Source organism: Gavialis gangeticus, unplaced genomic scaffold, assembly GCF_001723915.1.
Source record: "Gavialis gangeticus isolate Ggan-Ray unplaced genomic scaffold, GavGan_comp1, whole genome shotgun sequence".
Lineage (NCBI taxonomy): Eukaryota > Metazoa > Chordata > Crocodylia > Gavialidae > Gavialis > Gavialis gangeticus.
Window position 1 is genome coordinate 8577480 of NW_017729003.1, and position 21386 is coordinate 8598865.

Genomic DNA, 21386 nt, shown 5'->3' on the forward strand with positions numbered 1-21386 from the left:
CTTAACATAACTGAGACTTTGTTACCCTTCTAGACTGACTGTATTGGGGCCCTGTATGTATGAGCAAAGAATTTGTTTTTATAGTTCTGTTCATCCTGAAGGATTCCAGTACTTCTTGCAAGCTGCCAGTATATATGTGCTTTATATTAATATATAAGAAAATCCTGTATGGGAGAAAACTAAGATTGCTACATTGAATTAACTTTTTCACACTCACTAAGCAACAGGTTTATTTAGTCTGAGGCAGGGACGTTTTTTCATATGAAAATTAAATCTTTTGGATGATACCCAGATTGCTTTCAGTTTTGTAAACACTTTAATGTAACTTTTTCTTACAAAGTAGTGAGAAAATTCTAGGGTCTTGTGAGAGCATCCAAGACTTTGAAAAACTCAGAATTTGGCAGTGGTTCATGAGAGAAAGTTTGGCAAGTATATCTGCTATGGATGGACTACATGCTCTTCTAAAGACTCATTATAAGCCAGCTGTTCAAGTAGCTTTTTGAATAAGTTATTGTATGCATGCAGTAATGTGGTACAGATATGGGGACCCAAATGACTTATCTTAAGAGCTTGTCAATATGGGATCTCTTTCAATATGTTTATTCCACAGGAAGCTCGTTTTACTGGCTCTGATGAAAATTTTTATTTACATTGGCAAGATCTTTGTGCAGTGTACTGTGTGGCTTTGTGTGTGTGTGTGCACATGTGCTTCACCAGAGTCTAGTTTTAATAGTCTTACTTTTTAAATCTTTAAAATCTTGTTGGGGAGAAGGGGGATTATGGTAACACAGCAATGCTGAAACTGTTTCTAGAACCGTGGCTCCATGCTTGTTTTTTGCTTTCACTTTGTAAGTGAACAGGGCAGATGCTATTTGCAGAATGTGGTCAGAGTGCATTTCCCCAAATGATTGCAGCCGGGAGGGATGTAATTGCAAAAGTATGCATTAATTAGGAGAAAATTTGCTTGTTAAAAAAATCTCTCTTACAAACTTCAGTGAAAATAGAGTAAAAAAGAGTTGTTCTTCATCAAGAAAGAGTGAAATCTGACTGAATGCAATTGTAAACAAGTCTTTCACATTTCTTTTGTAGGTGTATGGTGTAGTGACAGCTCTTGAACTATGGCATCCAGAAAAGTTTGGTTTGTATTGGTCCTGGGCGTTCTTCTGCCTCATTCTTATGCCCATACAGACTTCTTCACTTCGATTGGTGAGATAAGCTTCTGTATATACAATGCATAACTGTAGAGCTCTGTCTGGCAACTTTCAAAACTGACTCTTCGGTATGCTCCAGGAATTAGTATAGCATGAAGCTCACCACCAGTGCTTCTGTGACTTACCTTTTTTGGAGGAATGTTTTTATTCAGATCATCCTATTAAAATGACAGAGGACTGGGACGTGCATTCATTAGATTCAAAATAATTTTGGTTTCCTTCAGATGAGGAAACAAAGTAATTCTTGGTAAGAACTCATAACAGTACTAATGTTCCAGGATTTACCTCTGCCCCCACAATGTTTTTTTTTAAAAGTGTGTATAGCACTTTGGCTTTTACAGTAGAGTAGACCAGTTCAGCCATCTGTTTACTTAATATCCTGCTTTAACAAATTCATAGGTAGCTTGTAGAGAGAACCTGTACAAGTATTGTGTCAGAGTATTGTGTTTCAAATGCTTTGTGTATCTCCATAATTCATTTTTGCCTTATTTGCTATATATCAGACGTATTTGAATAAAAATATATTCCTTTTCAGCCTATATTATCTCCCCAAATATGACGCAAATGAAAGTCAAAGTGCTGACCTTGATGCTGCATTCGTGTTCATGGCAGCAGACTATGTAAAACACGCTAAGTTCTCTCAAGGAGAGAGAGAGAGGAATCTTTTTCAGACATCTTTATGGGTAGAAAGAGAAATACAAAATAACTAACCAATTTATGGTGTGCTTTTCCCTTATCTCTGCCCTCAGTTTGTTCCAGTGGGAACACCTTTTGAATGATGAGCAGAGCTCTGATAATCAGTCAAAACTGCTTTTCTTTTTAGGTCACATGACAGATTTAATTAATACAGAAAAAGACCTGTTGACATCACTGAAAGATTATATCAAGGCAGAGGAGAGCAAGCTGGAACAGATCAAAAAGTAAGCGGATAGTTTCATAACACTACTCTGTAACTCCATCCTTACGTACAAGAGAGTTCCCCAAAGCTCAACAAACTGAGGAATTTATTGCCTGGTGGAGGAAAAAATAATTAAGGTGTTTGTCCTTAATGAATGTCTCTTTGAGCTGGTGTTATTTTCTTTATATAATGTTATATGAATGAGTTCTAATCAGTTTGCACTCTATTGTATCCTCATTGGCAGGATTCCCAGGTATGCATGTAATTCTTCAAAAGATATGCTGTTTTGTGTGTATGCATGTGCGTGCATGCATGTGCATTCCAGAGAATATTATGATGTGCACTGGGCTAAAAAATTTAGTATTAACTGTAGCTGAACTGCTTAAGCAGGGTGAAGCTGTAACTGGTAACTAAGAACCTCACAAATGAATACTAGTAAGTCATTATAAAAACATATCTTGGCTTTACATGTCATAGATTTAATAAGAACAACAAGTCATTTTGTTATTCTTTCTACATTTGTCTCAGTCATCGCCCAAGAGTAGCTAAGGGAAAAGGTCCTTTCTATTGCAGTTTATCAGAGCTTAGGAGCTGAAAGCCTTGTACAACTGGGAAGGGGATGCCTAGTTTTCAAATACTTTTATTTTCTAACTTTCTTATTCTAACCTTGGTGAATTAAAAGATTTATAACATTTTAAACCCAGCAGTGGTCCAAGAGACTACAAGGTATAGGCTGACATTGAGGGGGAAACTTTTGTGTTGGGCTTTTTGATGTTGTTTTTATGTATTACATCTTTTTGTAGGTTTGGGGTGTTATCAATAATCCTTACAGCTTCAAATTAGTAGGCAGAAAAGTTGAACATTCACAGGTGGATAAACGCAAGTTGTGCTGCATAAGCATCAGTGATGAATGTCTACATTATATTGATGCTAATGTTTCCAGGTTAAAAGCAAAAATCAAAATAAAGGACACACAAATAAAATAATTTGACTTTTAGACATACCTTGCCCTTGAAATTCATGGGGCTCCACTCTTCAGCTACAACTTGCTTGTTTGTTCATTAATTCATTAGATTTATGAATAACTGTACTGGCTCAGTGCAGTCATTTAATCCATTATCTCCCTGTATAGGGGGGAGGGGAGAGGGAAACAGGGGACACCTGCATTTCCAGGTGGATTGTGATGGAGTTATGGTATAGTAACCAATATGAGTGACACATTTGGTCTGTACAGCCACAAGATTAAGATTTTAGTTACTTTACAGCAGTCATGGGAGTTAACTAGGTAATTAACTAGTTAAAGAAATGGCTAACTTTTAACTTTAACTAGTTAAAAAAGGTTAACTTTAACTTTTTATAAAATCTAAATTAAAAATAAAAAAATATTGAAATCCAGCTTTCCCAGCATTTCTTCTGACACAGCCACTCTCTAGGACTTGCATGGAACGATCTTTCTTCATTGAAACTCTAGGACTTCTTGTTTGAGAGACAGAGTAGTGTGCCTTCCTATGACATATGGTCTCTTAAGAACTACAAGTCCCAGAGTTCCTTAGTTCATGCTGGGATTTTCTGTGTATTTGCAGAAATCAACAGGGCAGCCAGATGGCTGCAGGGGAGGGAACAAGCACAAGCAAGCAGAAACATTGATCCCAGTAAGAGTGGGAGCAAGTAGTGAGGGTGAAGCAGATGATGACTTTTTAAAATTGTAATGAAGATCAGAACCAGCAGCCCAGGACCCAAGACGCTGAGCATTACTTCTCATCTGTGAGAAACTTACCTGAGATGTCACGTACTATGAAAAAATTGTTCATCCATTATAACACAGCATTCCCTCATCTGCCCATGTAGAGCAGTTGTTCAGTAGTGGGGGCTTAGTTTTGCAAAACAGAAGAGGAAAATTGTCAGATGTAAATTTTGAAATGCAGCTTTTGCTGAGTTTCAATAAGCATGTTTAAACAGTTTCTGCTATGCAACTAAATGTTCTTTTTCTCACTTAAACTGCTTTTTCTCATTTCAGTCTAATTTTGATTTTCAGACACTTTATCTCTAATTCAGATGTATTTCATACCCTTTTGTTACCTTTTGAGCAATAAAAATTGTAACAACAGAGGTTTTCTGTGGAAACAGCTTTGATTTGTTACCTGGCTGTGAATATCTCCTTTCTGTTATTCTGGTATACCTATATGATACATTGACTTTTACAAAGTACTTCACATGGAGAGGGTGAGAAAGATCTAACCATTACATAAGTATTGGTAAATTGTTATTCTGAAACTGTATGACAATACAACATTGTTTCCAAATAAAGGAGGGTGAGTTCCGAATAAATTGGCGTGCTTCTGTCAGCTTATGGAAAAGAAACGCACTCATAACATTTGAAAATGAAAAATGATGCTAAGAGGCAATTCACCATGTTTCTCACATTTTTCACGGATCAACTTAACTTTTAACTAGTTACTCTCTTTTTAACTTGCCTTTTCACTGGTTGAAAGGGGAAATATTTAACTTTTAACTTAACTCAAGTTAATTTTAAAGAGTGCTAACTTTTAACTAGTTACATTATTTTTCTCATGACTGCTTTACAGGTGTCACATTATTTTTCTCATGACTGCTTTACAGGTGTCACATTATGGTAAGAGTGCTATAGATTCAGTGAAATCCTAGAATAAAGTACTTTTTTTAGTCGGAGCTAGAAGTGAGACTTCAGTATTTTCAACCTTTGTAAGGAGCATGATATTTGCTAGTAACCTCAACTGCACTAACACTTAGAAGGAGCCACATCCATTTTTCTGTTCTTGACAGTCCAAGGGTCTTTGTGGGCAAAGAGAAGATGCCTAATGGCTTCAGCAGAGGAATGAAGTATTCATAATAAAAACCTGCTTTGCTGTATATTTAACTGCCATAAAATACTTAAAAATGTGGAAAAAGCAGGCAACTTGTGTTTGGGCACATGCTTAGCAAGGCCTCATTTATTCTGGAACAAGCTGGATTTTAGTTTTTACAGGGTCACTTGCTTACTTGTGTGATGGCTTTTATGTAGACGTTAAAATATCTTAAATATTGGATTTCCTTAATGATATCCCTTTTGGCTTTTTTCACATTCTGTTAGTTTTACTCTGCCTGTCAACATTCCCTTTTTCAGAAAGTTGCTGTGTTTTGTGTTGTTTTATTAAGCATGTATGGAGGCTTGCGCATAGGCAAGAGGCAGTTGAGGTTTCTAGTAACACTGAAGACATGAAAGATGCCTTGAGATACCAGAACAGGCACATTAACAAGCAGCAGATACAGCTCTCGGGAGTGTTTATAATTAAGTTTGAGTGAGCCCTCAGTTAAGATTAATAAGGATTATTCATGCTTTTTGAAAAGTAATTTTTCAGGCTGCTGCAGATTCAGGAATACAATTCTGTATTGGTATTCAGTGGATTTGAGAGGCTTTATTTGAAACTTTAAGAATTGCTCCACATGAGAGGTTAAATTATGAAATACAGTTTTACAATATGTGGAATCCATGGACCAGACTTGCACTTTTAGGAACTAATTTTCATCTTAGGGTTATTAACTTTCTTCTTTAAAAAATATATGTTTGGGTCAGATAGTATATTGAAAGTAACTTTTAAGGTACAAATTATATTGAAGTATACTAGGTTTGCCAAAACTTGGGTTAAAAAATTGTATTTAACTGATCTCTGTGAAACTTCATAAAGGAACTACATGCTTCATGTCTATGATATACTGTGTATTAGCTGATATATTTTATTGTTGCCTAGAGCTTCTTTATTGCAAGATAGTGAGAGCAACTATTTATTCCAGCTGAAGGATTGCTGAAAGAGGTGGCATTATTTTTCTTTGCATATAGATAAAGTAAAAGAATACACATTTTATTGGAAGCTACACCAGCCAAAAGAGTCTGTTTTCTCGATAGTATTTTTACAAGGCACAGAGTCTCTTAGAGCTTTATTCAATGTTATTTTTTCTACAGATGGGCAGAGAAGTTAGATCAGCTGACTGACACAGCTACAAAAGACCCAGAAGGATTTTTGGGGCATCCTGTAAATGCATTCAAGTTAATGAAGCGACTCAACACTGAGTGGGCTGAGCTGGAGAACCTTGTCTTGAAAGACATGTCAGATGGTAAGTCTTGGCAATTTTCATTTTTCAGTATTACTATGTCTTGCACTAGCGTTCCAGTGTTAACCAAAAATACAGGTTGGAGAGGCTGAGGAGCTTCTGTTTTCATACTCAAAATACAAATTAGAGTCAAACAATTTGTTAGTGTTTTCATTTATATCTTTCCAGTTTCATAATTGGAATTGGACTTGTGAGTCTCTCTCCAAGGAGATGCCTCTGTCTCCTTGCAGATACTTCTAAAGCTCATATCCTCTTGTTAGCAAAATGGTGATACACTGGTAGATAACCTGTTAGATGTACACCTTGCTGGGGTCGTTTGACCCCAGTACTCTTTCCTGCCATGGCAGGGGGTTGGACTAGATCTACTCAGGTCCCTTCCGACCCCAGTAACTATGAAACCTAACCAATCTTGAGCTTTGGTCTTTACAGAAAGGTAATGGATTCGAAGTTCAGCAACAAAACAACTGTTAGTGATTAGGGATCGTTAAAGCACAATTAACCCTTAAATGGAACGTGAAATATGAATGAAGACAACTCGGTGTCTTGAAATCCAACAGCTTGGACAACTCGATGTCCTAAAATCAAAGTCTAACTTTATTAATACAACAAGTATTATCTTAGCAGTTTTTATATTCAGAGAGAAAAAAATATTCAGTACAATAATCTTACCCAATCCCAGGTGTTACTTTGCTTAACAGAAAAGACGGCTATTCAATTCCTGAAAGCAGATGGTACGTTGTGGGCTAGAATGGTTCAGACAGGTGTTGAAGGCTGGATTTATGACAACGATGACAAATTTTTTTGCTCCCTCTTCTTATGTTGTGTAACAATTTCTCTTCTTTGACTCTTCACGTTTGGATTGGTCTCTCTGAAGTTAGCATACTGTCCATCTTTTATCCCGTCAGCATATTTCTTTGTCTAACAGACCCATTACAAGCATGCCTCTTTCCAGTGTCTTTGGGCATTGTCCATGGGTGTCCCTTATCACCTTTCATTAATATATCCAATTCTTTCATCCCTCTGATTCAGCTGATTAGTGCCAGGTTCATTTAATTGGAGCTGGTAACAAGGCTGTTGCTATGTTATGTTAAAGAACTTCTCACAGTGATAAAAAGAAAAGATATAATATAGTTAACTTTTCTTCCAACTACTGAAGTTCTTCTACTAAAAGATATCAGATCTACCCAAAGAAGCTTGCCATACTGTAGCAGCAGCTTTTTAGAAGCTGCTACTGGAAAGAAGTGAAGTCAAAGAGATTTAAAAAGCCCCATGCTCTTAGTAAGTTCTTACTGAGCTCACTTTAGAAAATTTAAGATGGCTGGGGTTTCTAAATTGTCATTTTTGACTTTGAACTATGGGTATGGTGTCACTAAGGATTCAGACATGCATACAGCTTACTGAGGAGGAGGAGGTGGATTTTCATGTACATCAGCTAATCTTCGATGCCTGTACTTGTGCACACTTACTGTTACTCTATGAGAAGTAGAACCTAAACCTCAGTACATGAATGGTGCATGCCCCTGGCGACTGGGGAAGCATGACTGTGCCGGCAGCGGCGGGAGCCCAGCGGTGGTGAGCAGGGAACGCCGGCACTGGCGGGGGGAGGGCAAGTGCTGACCACAGGTTGGCGACCACCCACAGACACTGCTGGCAGTGGCAGCATCAGCCAGGGGCGATTAGGGACTGCCCGCAGATGCCACTGGTGGCACTGGCAGCAGGGTGGCTGTCAGCAGCGCCTTTTTTGCAGGGGGTGCATGTGCACCCACGAGCACCCCCTATGCGTCACCCCTGCCTCAGTAGATTAGCCTTCTTTCCCCTGCATCTGTTCTACTTCTCTTTCAACCTTGCATGGACTTGGTGAGTAATGCCATTAATTTAGCTGTAAGGTAAAATACTGGTCCCTATCAAATTCTCCTTTCACAACAGAGGAAAAGAAAAAAAGAAATTGAAAGACTGGCATTCAAAACTGCCTTCTCTGGTTTCAATTATGATTTTAATTCACATGAAATGTGAAGATTACTTATAATGCTATGAAACTTCTTTACTTGACACCTGAGTAAACCAGCTTTTTCAATATGAAGTTAGTAATTAAGTCTACTCTAGTACTTGTTTTGGGGCATTATCAGTGAGTGCAACGCATGACACCTTTATTCCAGAGGAAAAGTGGAGTGGGTACCCTATGCCTAGCATTTGCTCTAGATGAAATGACATTCTCTGCTGTAAAGTTATTCTGGCATACCTGTTGTTTTGTTCTTATTATTGTTATTGCCACTTTTGTCTGGAGTAGCCATTTGCTGAATGTAGACAGGCTTCTCTGCCATCTAATGGCTCTACACTGTAATAGCCTTGATTTTTGAGCAGCCAGTTTGGAAGAGTTGACTTTGTCCACTCCTTATTGTGGACTAAACCTGGGGTGCTAAACTCATCTGGCCCCAAGGGCTGGTTGAGTGGCACGGGGCCCTCTACTTCCATGGGCCAGATTGGGCCCACAGACCCCTCCTGGCTTCCCACCCTGCGTGCTGGATCCAACGTGCACTCCACGTGGTGCCCATGCAGGGCTGCTCTGGGATGCATGCTGTATGCGACATCTGCTTCAGCTAGTCTGGGACCAAGACTTCACACAGTGTCTGCCCCAAGGTAGCTGGGCTGAATGCTACATGCAGTGCAGATCCTGGACCAGGCATAACTTGTGATGAGTCCCAGAGCAGGCGCAGCATGCAGCACAGTCCTAGGTTGGCTGGGGCAGGTGCTACTTGCACAGTGGAGTCCCAGAGTGGCCAGAGTATGCAGCATGTGTCCTGGGACCTGCATGTGGTGCCAGTCCAGTGAGCACCATGTGCTGTATTTGGGCCAACTCTTGAGTCCCAGGAGCAAATGATGGGGCTCCCTGGGCCAGATTCAGCCTATGGGCCAGATCTTTGGCACCCCTGGAGTAAACTTTATTCTGCAAAATATAGGCAAAGTTACTCCATAATGAGGATATTGTATCTGCTTCCACAGTTGTTAGGGGTAGTTCTGTGTGGATAGTCGCAGTAGCACTTTTTGGTTTTTCTGTTCCCGGTATGTCTCACCATTACCTTAGTGCTTCATTGGGAGCCTTCTGGAAAAAGGTTCTTAATGCATCAGATACAGAAACTGTTGGAATTCATTTGTTGGTGTTGGTGTGCCTTTGCTGGAATGTCATCTTGGTTGGTCTTACCTACTATTCTTTTTTATTGACCTGTCAGAACACTCCTGAAATGAGTCAGATGTATGGAGGCATTTGCTATGTGTTTGCATATTATTGATCTGTACAAATAGGGTACTGTTTCTTCAGTGTCCCCCAAATAGGCAGTTTTTGTAAGAGCTTCTGATTTGAATGTTCTGCTTTGGGATTAGCTTTCCTCCAGTAACTAGGAAGCAGTTTTATTCATATAAACTGTTTTTAATGTAAACTCTGAAGCATAGCTAGACCTCTTGGATGCTTTTTCCTACCATGTTCTTTTTCTCCTAAGGCTTTATCTCCAATATGACTATCCAGCGCCAGTATTTCCCTAATGATGAAGATCAGACTGGTGCTGCCAAAGCTCTTCTAAGACTCCAGGACACATACAATTTGGATACAGACACCCTTTCAAGGGGAAATCTTCCAGGTAAGAGGCACCTGCACTAATTCTGAAAAATAATTGTGAAGTTATTCCATGTTATCTATATTGTACACCCTTTGAGGGATGTTTCCTTTGCACTTGTCTGTTAAATGCCTAGCATACTATTACAAAGAGAGGCAGGAGGAAGCCCCTTTTCCTAAACTTCAGCTAATCTCTTATTGTGTAAAGCAGTGTGGTGTTGGCCTCCTGTACCAAAGAGTGTTTGGAGCAGGTTTTAAGGCTACATGGTAAAACAGTGTATGCCCTGACCACCGCTTCCCTGGATCATTTTTGAAAAAAAAATAGTAAAGTTTAAAAATTGCAGTGTTTAGTTTAAACACCCCTCTTCTCCCCACTTATAGTTGTTGTTGTTGTTGTTGTGTTTTTGTTTTTTCTTTCCCAATGGCTGTTGTGATCAATAAGTTGCACTATTAAACTGTATTTTTAAGTTCACAGTAGAATGGATATTGGGAGGGGTGGGGAACTCCTGTCATGAGCTTTAAACAGGTTTGTGACAGGTTTACCTGAGTCCACATTATGTATAAACTTTAGAAACAAGAAACTGGGTTTGAGAGAAAAACATACAAAATCATTTGCACTTGTACAGATCTAGCTTAAATAATACTTGTCTGCAAAAAAGTCGTTTGTCTCTGGGAAACATAATGCAAGGAGAGTGTGTTAGCTATGCCAGTTTTCTCTCTTGTAAAACGTGTTATCAATCCATGTGGGAAATCATCACTGGAAAATTATGTATATTTTTCCCAAGCACACATTCTGTTCTGTGTGTTTAAAATGAGGCAAAATGTGCCTTACAGCTTGCGAAGTTTACTTTTGTTTTCAGGTTTCAGTTATTCTAGCAAGACCTAACAATTGATTTTAAAAAAAAATTTTTTTAAACCCTGTAGTTCGATCACTATTCATCAACAGATAAGAACTGTTTTTACTTTATTTTTGTCTTAAGTGAATATTGGCCATATTTTATTGTCAGTTTTGAAAATAAGTATTATAGAAACTGTATAATCCTGACTTCTGACAGCATCATTTTGATAGTGACATCAGCAAACCTGTCTTGTTCATTGATTATTTCTATTTTAGTTCTAAAATTAGCATTCTTGACCTCCAGAGCTAAGAGAGCCTAGACCACTCAGAACACTAACTATCTAGTGTTATCTATCTTGGTCATCCTTTTATTAACTTGGTCTTGGGTTTACTCTTTCTTCTTCTTCTGTTGTATCCAGTTCAACTGACTTTTCTACTCTTGGATCTCCTCCATTTCAGGCTTTTCTCTTTGTACTGGTCAGCTACTTTGGCTGGTTGTACAGCATAATTTTCATTGCAAGATCACACGTACAGCAATGATAATTAATAATTGTATGGTTATTGTATAACCTTTCTTAGTGATGCATGTTTAAATCTCATTTACATTTTGTTCTCATCTGTGCATGGTAACTATTGAGGTTTCCTGTAGGATGCATCCAAATCAGACCTGCGTTACAGTACAACTTAATTGTAACAGACCTAAAGCTGCTCCCTTTTGAAAGAGAATAAGTGGGGTGGGCTTCCAGCAGCCTTTCTGTTATGCCTTGTTTCTCTGAATGTGGTTTCACCTCTTTATGAAGACTAGAGCTCCAATTAAAGGCACGGCTTATTAAGAAATTGTGAGCACAACATGGTTATTCTGAGATCCCTGAAAGAGTTTGTGTAGATGCAGCAAACTGAAGTCACAGTCTCCTGCAGCTTGTCTTCCCCGGAAAACTCTAGCAAGACAAAACACAGCCTTGAGGCATTAGTACCAACCCTGGACCCATGCTAGTGTTAATACTCTGTAGAATAAAAAACTCTGACATAACTGGGAACAAAATTGTAAGTGTGAAAGTAAAAGCTCTTACTTGATAAGATGTCATCTCTGCATTATTTCCTTTATTCACTGTTTCATGCCTCTAATATACTTTTTGCAAGATACAATTGGATTTTTAATGGTCTCTAAATTACAGTGGCAGAAGTAGCAATCTGTAATTTACTTACCAAGATTTATGTAATTAAAAGCTTTCAAAGTGAGGCCTTCTAGACTGTTTCTAAAAATGAATTTCCTCAAAATCCTTAGCAGCTGTGCAGCTACTGATTTATACCCTTGTTTCTCTTCCACCCTCACTAACTTGTCCTTAACTAGTGAGGTGTGTCCAAATAATCTTTTAAAAGAAATAACGAACTGTATATGGGAAAACCTATTCCAGGCTCTGGTTGCTTAAAGTTTCTAAAACTGAAGTCATTAGAAAAGAAATGTTATGCTTGGGTTAATTTCACTCATGTTTAAGGTCATCTATCATTCTTAAAAAAAAAAGTTAGGATTGCTAGTGACTACTAAAATAAAATGTTACCAAACTCCATGAATGTTAATTACAAGGGGAAGATGGATGCATAATGAAGATTAAGAATGTGACAACTGATTGTAGGTGTGCTTTCTGTAAATTGATTCATAATATTGTCATGTCCGTTTCTTGCATTCTCCAGGTGTGAAGCACAAGTCTTTTTTAACAGCAGGAGACTGCTTTGAATTGGGGAGGATAGCATATACCGAGGCTGACTACTATCATACAGAGCTCTGGATGGAACAGGCTCTGAAACAGCTAGATGATGGAGAGGTGTCTGCTGTTGAAAAAACCTCTGTTCTAGACTATTTGAGTTATGCTGTGTATCAGCAAGGGGACCTAGACAAAGCAATGATGCTGACCAAGCGGCTTCTTGAATTGGGTAAGTTAAGAAATGCATGCACTAGATTATAAAGCTAGAAAGGAATTTCTCAGATTCATTAATTTGCATATTCTTTATTTTGCATTTTACCATTGTGTAGCCAAACTGTACCTTTTTAAAACTGGAGTAGTTCATTGGCTGTTTTAATTTGATGCAATGATTTTATTTTTAATTAAAATTTAACCAAGCTGCTATTAGAAATAACTAATAATCCTGTAGTTCTGTTTTAAAATACTGTCAAATTACAGCCTGCTTCATGTTTGCTCTTCTGTGCATTCTTTCTGGTTTTGGTATTGATGACTCTTAGCACTATAGTATCTGAACACTATATTCAGTTGTCATCTTTATTTATTGCCTAAATTAGTTTTACTGTCTTGTTCATGTTGGCTTTCCAGTTAATTTAGCTTAGTCTCTCATAAACAAATTCTTTTCCTACTTGCACATCGACCAAATTGTTAAACTGTCAAAATGCAGGTTTTTCTCATTAATGATGCGTGAGTCAGGGAGAAAAAATATGTGTATATATATTTTTTGGAGAGCCAATATCCAGTTGCAAACTGAGCATGTTAGATACAAAGCAACTAAGAAAATATAGAATCTTAGTGATATGGAACAGTATATGTAAGCATTTATGCCACTTGCATCGGCTATCACTTGATATGAGGATGTCTGTTGAGGGGGGCAGGGGATTACTGGTGAGTTTTAAGGTGGTGAGGAGTCCAGTCCGTGCTCTGCAAGCTTTTCCACAGAAAGAAGTGATGCCTTGGGGGAGGCAACAACTCTTAGCCAGGAAGCTGTGTGCTTTTCTTCCTCCTCTGCCATTTCTCAGCTTCCTGAGCAAGACGGTTCTCTTCAAAGTGGGCTGTAGCTTGATGTATGGTGCAGTGCCTTTGAGACCTGTTTGTTACCAGCTAGCACTTCCCAACTTGTAGGGTTGATGCCAACCTTCTTAAGGTGTGCTTTCAGGGTGTCCTTGTAGCATTTCCTCTGTCCTCCGCGGGTCCTCTTACCATGACTAAGTTGAGAAAAGAGAAATTGCTTTGGGAGACAAGTGCCAGCCATCCTCACACAGTGGCCAGTCCAGCGGAGTTGATGTTTCATGCTCTTCCTCACTGCTGCTTATGTTAGCTGCAGAGAGGATGTGGCATTGGTGCAGCGGTCTTCCCATCTAATGCAAAGGATCTTCCTGAGGCAGTGCTGATGGAACCATTCCAGGTGGCTTCGATATGTCATCCACATCTCACACTCGTAGAGGACTGTGAGGATAACCATTGCATCATAGACCAGGATCTTAGTTTCCATCTGCAGATCTCAGTCAGCAAATACATGGCGAAGCAGCTTTCCAAAAGATTTCCTGGCACAGCAAATCCTATGTTCATTTTTTGCATCAAGACTGACTGGCTGACTGGGAGAGGTGACTGCCAAGGTATGGGAAATGCTCAACGTTTTCCAGGGGTTCTTCACCAATGGTAATTTGTGGGGGGAGGTGGGCAACTTGTGCTGGGAAAGGCTGATGGAGCAACTTGGTCTTCCCAATGTTAAGGGAGAGAGGCACCTGAGAAAAGCTATCTGCACACACACTGAGACCAATCTGCAGTCCAAGTCATCAGTGTACTGAAGGTTGGTGATGCCAGTCTTGGTAACTTTCATTCTGCTATGAAGGTGCCATAGGTTGAAAAGCTGACCTTCCATTTGATACTGAACCCCAATTCCAGGAGGAAGGCGGTCATGGATGAGAATCAAAATCACAGCAAGATAGATGGAAAAAAGGGTTGGGGCAATGACACAGCCCTGCTTGGCACCAGTATGGGTGGTAAATGGGTCTTCCTCTGATCTATTGCAAAGGACTGTGGCAGTAATTCCGTCGTGGAGTAGCCTGAACACACCAATGAACCTCAGTGGACAACCTAACCTAACCTAACCAGTACTTTCCATAAGACTTCATGTTTGATGGTGTCAAAGGCCTTGGTTAGGCCAATGAATGACATATAAACAGCTCCTGGTGTTGCTCTCTCTGCTTCTTCTGGATCTGCCATGCAACAAAAATCGTGTTGATGGTACCCTGAGATGATCTAAAGCCACACTAGGATTTTGGAAGGATATCTTCAGCAAGGGGGAGGAGGCAATTCAGAAGGATGCAAGTAAGAATCTTCCAAGAATCAGAGAGGAAGGTAATGCCTTGGTAGTTCCCACACAGTCACTTGTCTCCTTTCTTTAATGTGGTCACAATGTTGGCATTCTTTAAGCCAGGTGGGACTTCCTTGTTAACCCATATTTTGATAAGAAGTTAGTGAAATATTTGCACTAGTGCTGTTCCACCAGCTTTAAAGACCTTTGCAGGGATGTCATCTGTGCCTGGCACCTTTTATTGTTCTTCGTCTGAGCAATGGCACGCCAGACTTCCTTGAAGGATGGGGGATTAGCAAGAGGTTCTATTACTGGGTGTTGAAGGATGGACTCGATGGTGGCAGCTGAGACCTCAGATTCACAGTTGAGTCTTGAAGTGCTCCTTCTAGTGTGGCTTGATGGATACATTGTCCCTGAGAAGGGTGGAACCAGCCTGGGATCGCAGTGGGTTTGAGCCATTGGAATGTGGCCTGTGGATGGCCTCTGTTGCTTGAAAGAAGCATCTCATGTCATGTTGGTCAGCAGAACACTGGATCTCCATGGCCTTCGCTTGCCACCATTGGTTCTTAATGTCCTGTAGCCTCTCATTTTTGCTGGTTGGAGGGTTCATTTTGCCATCTGCAGAGCGTAGCTGTCTTCTGATGGATAAGTGCTAGAATTTGCTCATTGTTCTCATTAAACCAATCTTGGTGATGGCAGGTGGAGTATCCAGTTGATTCACTGCATGCCTTGTGAATAATGTTCTTAACCTCTTCCCAATGTGCCTGGATGTCTTGGATGTCATCAGGTAGGTCATAGAGCCCTCAGTAAGGCATTGCTGAAGAGCCTTGCATCTAGCTTGTTCCTGGAGTACCTTGATGTTAAATCTTTTCTGCTATCCTTTCAGTTGTTTACAGTGTTGTGGTTCAAGCTGCATGTCCATGATTGATCTGACTAAACAGTGATCGACCAGCAGTCATCTGCACTTCTCAGGACTTGAGTGATGTGGATGTTGGTATAGTCACAGGCTCTGACAATAATATAGTCAAGAAGGTGCCAGTGATTGAAGTGTGGATGTTTCCAAGTGGTCTTATATTTGAAACTCTGTCTGAAGATGGAATTTGTGATCAGCAAGTCGTGCCCTACACATTTGCTGAGGAGGAGGATACCATTGGAGGTGAATTTCTCCACCCCCTCTTTCCCAATGGTGCCACTCCAGATTTCAGAGTGTTGCCTAACTCTTGCATTGAAGTCACCTGTGAGGATGAGTTTGTCTTGCTTGGCAGTGGCAGTCAGGATTGCATCAAGATCACAGTAGAACTGTTCCTTGTTGACTACTTCTTCGTCAAGTGTGGGGGTGTATGTGTTGATGACTGTAGCATCAATTGGTTATTACTGAGCTTGAAGTGGAGAGTCATAAGGCATTTGTTAATGCCCACAGGGAGGTCTGAAAGCTGGCTGACAATCTTGTTCTTGATGGCAAAGCCCAATCCCATGAATGCACCTCTCTTCAGGTGATTTTTCCTTTCCAAAAAAAAGGTGAAGCTGGCCTTCATCTGCCCAGTGGATCTCATGTAGGGCAGCAATATTGATGTCATATCTTGCAAGTTCCTAGCTACTGTGGTGGTTCTTTCAGGATGCTTGCTGTTTGGGGTCCGTGTGAGAGTGCGGACATTCATGTGGCAAACTTCAGTACTTTATTTTGTTGGTTTTGACTACAAGTAGAGCGATCCCACTGGATGCAACAGTTCAGCCAGGGGGCATGAGACACCCCAAAAATAGGCTTTTCTAGCCTCTTCTGTATTCAGGGTGAAAAGACGGGATCCTAAAGAGGACTGCTCAGTCATAGCTGCAGCTGCTGTATTGGTTTTGGTGCAAAATGACCATCACACAACCACCACCTACATGCAGATTTGTGACTAGGGACTCCCAGAAATCACTGTTCCTGTCCCCACTTGTCTGTCACCACAGGACTTGGTTTATGGGAGATGTTAACATCCCTGGCAGAGGCCTGCATGTGACCTCTTTTAACATGCTCTCCTTGGACTGTAACCTTGTTGTGGTGGAAAGGCTTGTGTGTTCCAGTGACCCTGAGAGCTATGTCATCTTGAATCTTGTACTTCCCCTGGTGAACTGATCTTAGGTAAGGTCTCAGACCAAGCATGGTGCAAACTCCTGAGGGTCCCAATGGCAGAACAGGCATACTTGAGGACCTGCTGGTTCTCTGTGCCTGTAAAGGTGGATAATGGCTGCAGCAGGATGGAGGTCTCCAGTTGTCTTGGACATCCTTGCCACTGGGTTCAGAGCTCGCTCCTGTAAAGCTCCGGTGGTCATAGCTTATGCCACTTGTAAAACAACCTGATTTAACTGGGTTTGTATTAATTTTAACATCCTACACAGTGGTAGCTAGCTGAGAACCTTTTTTAGCTAGTGGGAGAACTATGTAGCCAGTTCCTAAGCTAGCAGTTTTGTTTGACAAATCTCGGTGAACTTTCACCCTTCATTGTCTCAGTCTTCTCCCTGTTGATTTTTCTGGTGGAACCTTGTGGTGTGTTTTACACATGACATGCTCATTTCTCTCCATAATCTTCCAGGTATTCTCACTTATTAATTTATTTGTCAGTAAGTGCTGGATTGTATTTCTTCCATTCTCCAGTTTTGGGATTCTGCTGGCTTAAGCCAGTGGTGCTCAACCTTTTATCGCCATGGGTCATATGAGTGGTGCGGGGCCAGTCTGCAGGCTACATTAGGGCTGTATCAGGGCTCCAGTGTGCCTGGATTGAAACTGGGCTATCTCTGAGTGCCAAGGTGTATTGGTGTGGTATCATCAGGGATCCAGGTGCTATCAGAAGTAGGGCTGTGAGAAGCTTCGTTCACTGATTCTATGTGGCGAAGATTCGGCCCAATTCAGTGGCCAAATATCCAAATCGAATCAGGAGACCTGTTAATCTCTCTGGATTGAATCGGAGAGATTTGATGATTTGGACATAGACATGGCTTTGTTTTTTTTACATACCTCAAGGTACCAGGTGGCTTATGAACGCTGAGATGGTGGGGCAGATGGAGTGTCCTGTGGGGGGTGGTCCCTAGCGCACTTGGTGGCAGACCTGGAAGTGGACCAGAAGCACTTCTGGGGAGGGTGTGCTCTTGTGGCACACTCTATCCACCCCATCATTTCAGCATTCACAAGCTGCGCCTGGTACCTCAAGGTATGTAGAAAAACATTTAAAGCTGTGTCTATGGCCGAACTGCTGATTCTCTGAATCAGAATCAAATCTTGAGATTCAGCTTTGGTCATACCGAATCGGGACAGTGATCCGAATCAACAAATGAAACCGCTGACCCCCAAATTGGGCCGAATCTGAATCGAATATGGCCCACTTCACACACCCCTAATCAGCAGGGATCCAGGTTTTCTGTTTGCCATGTTAAAATGTGGATTTTCTCTTTTAAAAGAGAAAAAACCAGGGGAATGGTGGATTTCCCCTTGCAGGCTAGCAGAGTTCCATCCTGCAAGGGACTGGGGAAGCAGGAGGAGGGAGAACAGGCAGGGGGTACCACATGCATGTATATGCACACATGCGCATAGCAGCCAGGCAGCTCTCTCAGCTCCCCACAGGTAAGTCAGGGTGTAGAGAGGGATTGAGGCTCTCATAGTGAGGGAGGGAGTTGGCCAGGGCTGGGGGGTGCTGCCCAGCTGGTGCAGTGTGTTAGGTCTGGGGCCTGAAGTCAGGGTGGGAATGTGTGGCTGCAAGGCATGAGCAGGATGGAGCCGTGGGCACTTTGTCGGGGGGGGAGCAGGGGGCAGCTCCTTGCCACTGCAGGTATTTCTGTGGGGGATATGAGGGACCCATGCCCCCTAGATTTAGTGCACAAGGCAGGGGTGGCTGCGGGCTTGAGGCTCCTCACACTGCTGCGATCCCCTCAGGGTCTCTGCAGTGCAGCAGGCAGGCCCCAGTATGGCAGGGCAGAGGGGGTGGAGAAGCTCAGTGCCAACACTGGGAGCCCTATGCAACAATGGTGAGGCACCCCCACCCGCCCAGCAGCAGTATGGGTGGCAACACAGAGTTCTGGAGGCCTCAGAGGGAGGGCAGCAGGGTGGGGAACTTAAGGCCTACAGGCCACACCCCCCACCTCCATACCAGCTGTGCCATCTGTGGGGAAGGGGGATCCAGGCTCTGTGCTCCACTCTGGCTGCAGCAGCCACTACTTTCCATGAGCAGCAGCCAGGGCTCAGGTGCTGCTGGTGGGGCAGGGAGCTGCAGACCCAGGTCTCTTGTCCCCCTAGCCCTGGCAGCTGGCTCCCTCTGACAGGACTAGGAGAAGCAGGGGGCTGTGGTTGGGGAGTGAGGGGCAATGGCCTGAGCAAGACACCAGTATATCAGGGCTGGTCAACACCACAAAGCAGTGGAGGGCAGGGAGGACAGGCACAGCTGGACCAGTGTCCTGGTGAGCAAAGGGGGCGGGGAGAGCTCTGATTTTTTCCATAACTCAAAATCAAACACCAAAATTTTTAGGTATTTAGAATTTATTTATTATAGTGATTGAGGCATTGGTTGGCTTCCAAATTGCTTTAAAATTGTAAATATATCAATAAAGCATTGTGTTAAAATGATACCTATAATAAATAGAGTGGTGTTTCGTGCAGATTTGGGGGTTTTTTAATCAGAGAATCTGTGACTTTTAAACAGGGAAAACCAGGATCCCTGGCTGTCAGTCCCATGGACCTCCCCACAGGTCCAGAAATTTGGCAGCAGGGGAACGGCAATAGAAAAACAATGACATGGCCCTACGAGCTAGATTTGGCCTGCGAGCCATTGCTGAACATCCCTGACTTAAGCTAAACTTTCCCTTACCCATCCTCTGTCTAAGTTCTGTCCAAGAATGAATAGTTTTCTTTCTTAAAGTCTGCCTTCATAGGTAAACTCCTTCAGGTTGATCCCTACAAATAGTGAACGTTTCTATATTTTCTTCTTTGATAGATCCTGAACATCAGAGAGCAAATGGTAATCTGAAATATTTTGAGTATATCATGTCAAAAGAAAAAGAAGCAAATAAGTCCACGACTGAAGCAGATAACCAGACTGATGTAGAATCGAAGACTAAAAAAAAGGGGCGGGCCAAAGATTACCTGCCAGAGAGAAGGAAATATGAAAAGCTGTGTCGTGGGGAGGGTGTCAAAATGGTAAAGTGGAGTAATTTCTTTATGTCTTTTTAAATCTACAAAATCAGTTATATGACTCTAATTTAGAAATATTAGCGTAGCCCATATTTCAGTAATAAGAGATACTGAACAGGGGGCAAGGATGAGATATAGCAGGGCCTGTGCTATGGCCCCTGGGCTCCCACTCAGCTGCTGCTGCTCCTTCCCTCTGGCTGCAGCAGCCACCAGGGCTCCAGGCAACCCTTCCCTCCTCCAGCTTCTGCTCCTTGGACCCTACCCTAGAGTGCAGCCCACATTGCTGTTAGAGTCCACCGCCTCGGGGAGGAGGTATGCAGTGTGGTGAGCTGTGACCAGTGAGCTGAAGGTAGGTGCCCACATGCAACAGGGAGGGGAGATGTGTGCAATATAGCAAAGTGCCAGAGGTGTGGGGCCAAGGGGGGTCCATGGCTTGTGCTGGTGCAGCCCACATGGCTCGTGGCCCCTGCCTGCTTAGAAGTTGGACAGCTGAGAGCTATAAAATGCTTCTTTTTCCTTTTTAGTCCTCTCCTTGCACTGATCTATGTTCAGAACATTATTAAACATGCATGGTGGCCTGAAGGAAACAGAACATTGGGTCTGAGAGAACAGATGTGCAGGAGGGTATGGAACAGAAAAATAAAGTACTTTGGAATAAAGAGCAGTAGCCCTTTCAGAGTACATTGATAACTAATCCAGTTTGAAATGATTTGATATCAGTAAATTAATTAGAGTCAAGTAAGGGTGCTGCATAACAGCATTGGATGACATTAACTGTTGGTCAGCTTTAGACAGCTATAATTTAACTGTAATGTAAAAGTACTTTTTTTGCTTTGTTCTGTTTGGGTTTTTCTTTGTATCTTTTTCAACATTATATCTGCAAACAGCAGTCATTTGCTGAAAGCATGGCTCTTTGAATCTCCTCAGCTGGTAATGCACAAGTGACTCTTAAGGGAAATGAAAGAGTATTGTTTTTGTTCTATCAGAGAGACTTTTCTTCTCTTTGAAGGCCATTATGGCTTATTCAGATTAATCTCATTCGGGGAAAAGTTACAAGATTATTTTATTCTGCCTCACCTTCATTTCAGACTCCTAAGAGACAGAAAAGCCTCTTCTGCCGCTATTATGATGGAAATGGGAATCCTAGATACATCCTGGGCCCTGTCAAACAGGAAGATGAGTGGGACAGACCTAGGATTGTTCGTTTCCTTGATATAATATCTGATGAAGAGATTGCAACTGTGAAAGAACTAGCCAAACCAAGGGTAACATGCTTCATATTCTATTCCTTTTGGAAACTTAAATATCATCTTTGTTCTGTGTGGATGAGTTGAGCTATCCCACCTCTTACTTTGGTACTTTCACAGTTAACTCTGGATAGCAATAATGTACACATGACAGCTTTTTCTCTGCATGGCTTTCAGTGACATCCTTCAAAAGTGACAGTGGAAAGTTGAAAAAGCCTTACATTTAGAATCTTTATTCAA

The 21386-nt window shown here is 41.5% G+C and overlaps 1 protein-coding gene across 3 annotated transcripts in view; it reads left to right on the plus strand.

The window, feature by feature from the left end:
* The window catches only part of P4HA1 (prolyl 4-hydroxylase subunit alpha 1), a 59619-nt gene that overhangs the window by 16667 nt on the left and 21566 nt on the right, over nucleotides 1–21386 (plus strand). For all 3 annotated transcript variants that reach the window (XM_019507783.1, XM_019507784.1, XM_019507785.1), the window contains exons 2-8: nucleotides 1090–1206; nucleotides 2035–2131; nucleotides 6089–6240; nucleotides 9732–9869; nucleotides 12375–12614; nucleotides 19703–19905; nucleotides 20988–21164. In XM_019507783.1, the coding sequence (XP_019363328.1) occupies nucleotides 1119–1206; nucleotides 2035–2131; nucleotides 6089–6240; nucleotides 9732–9869; nucleotides 12375–12614; nucleotides 19703–19905; nucleotides 20988–21164 (1095 nt within the window). In that variant the 5' untranslated portion in view covers nucleotides 1090–1118. The remainder of the gene's footprint in view (nucleotides 1–1089; nucleotides 1207–2034; nucleotides 2132–6088; nucleotides 6241–9731; nucleotides 9870–12374; nucleotides 12615–19702; nucleotides 19906–20987; nucleotides 21165–21386) is intronic.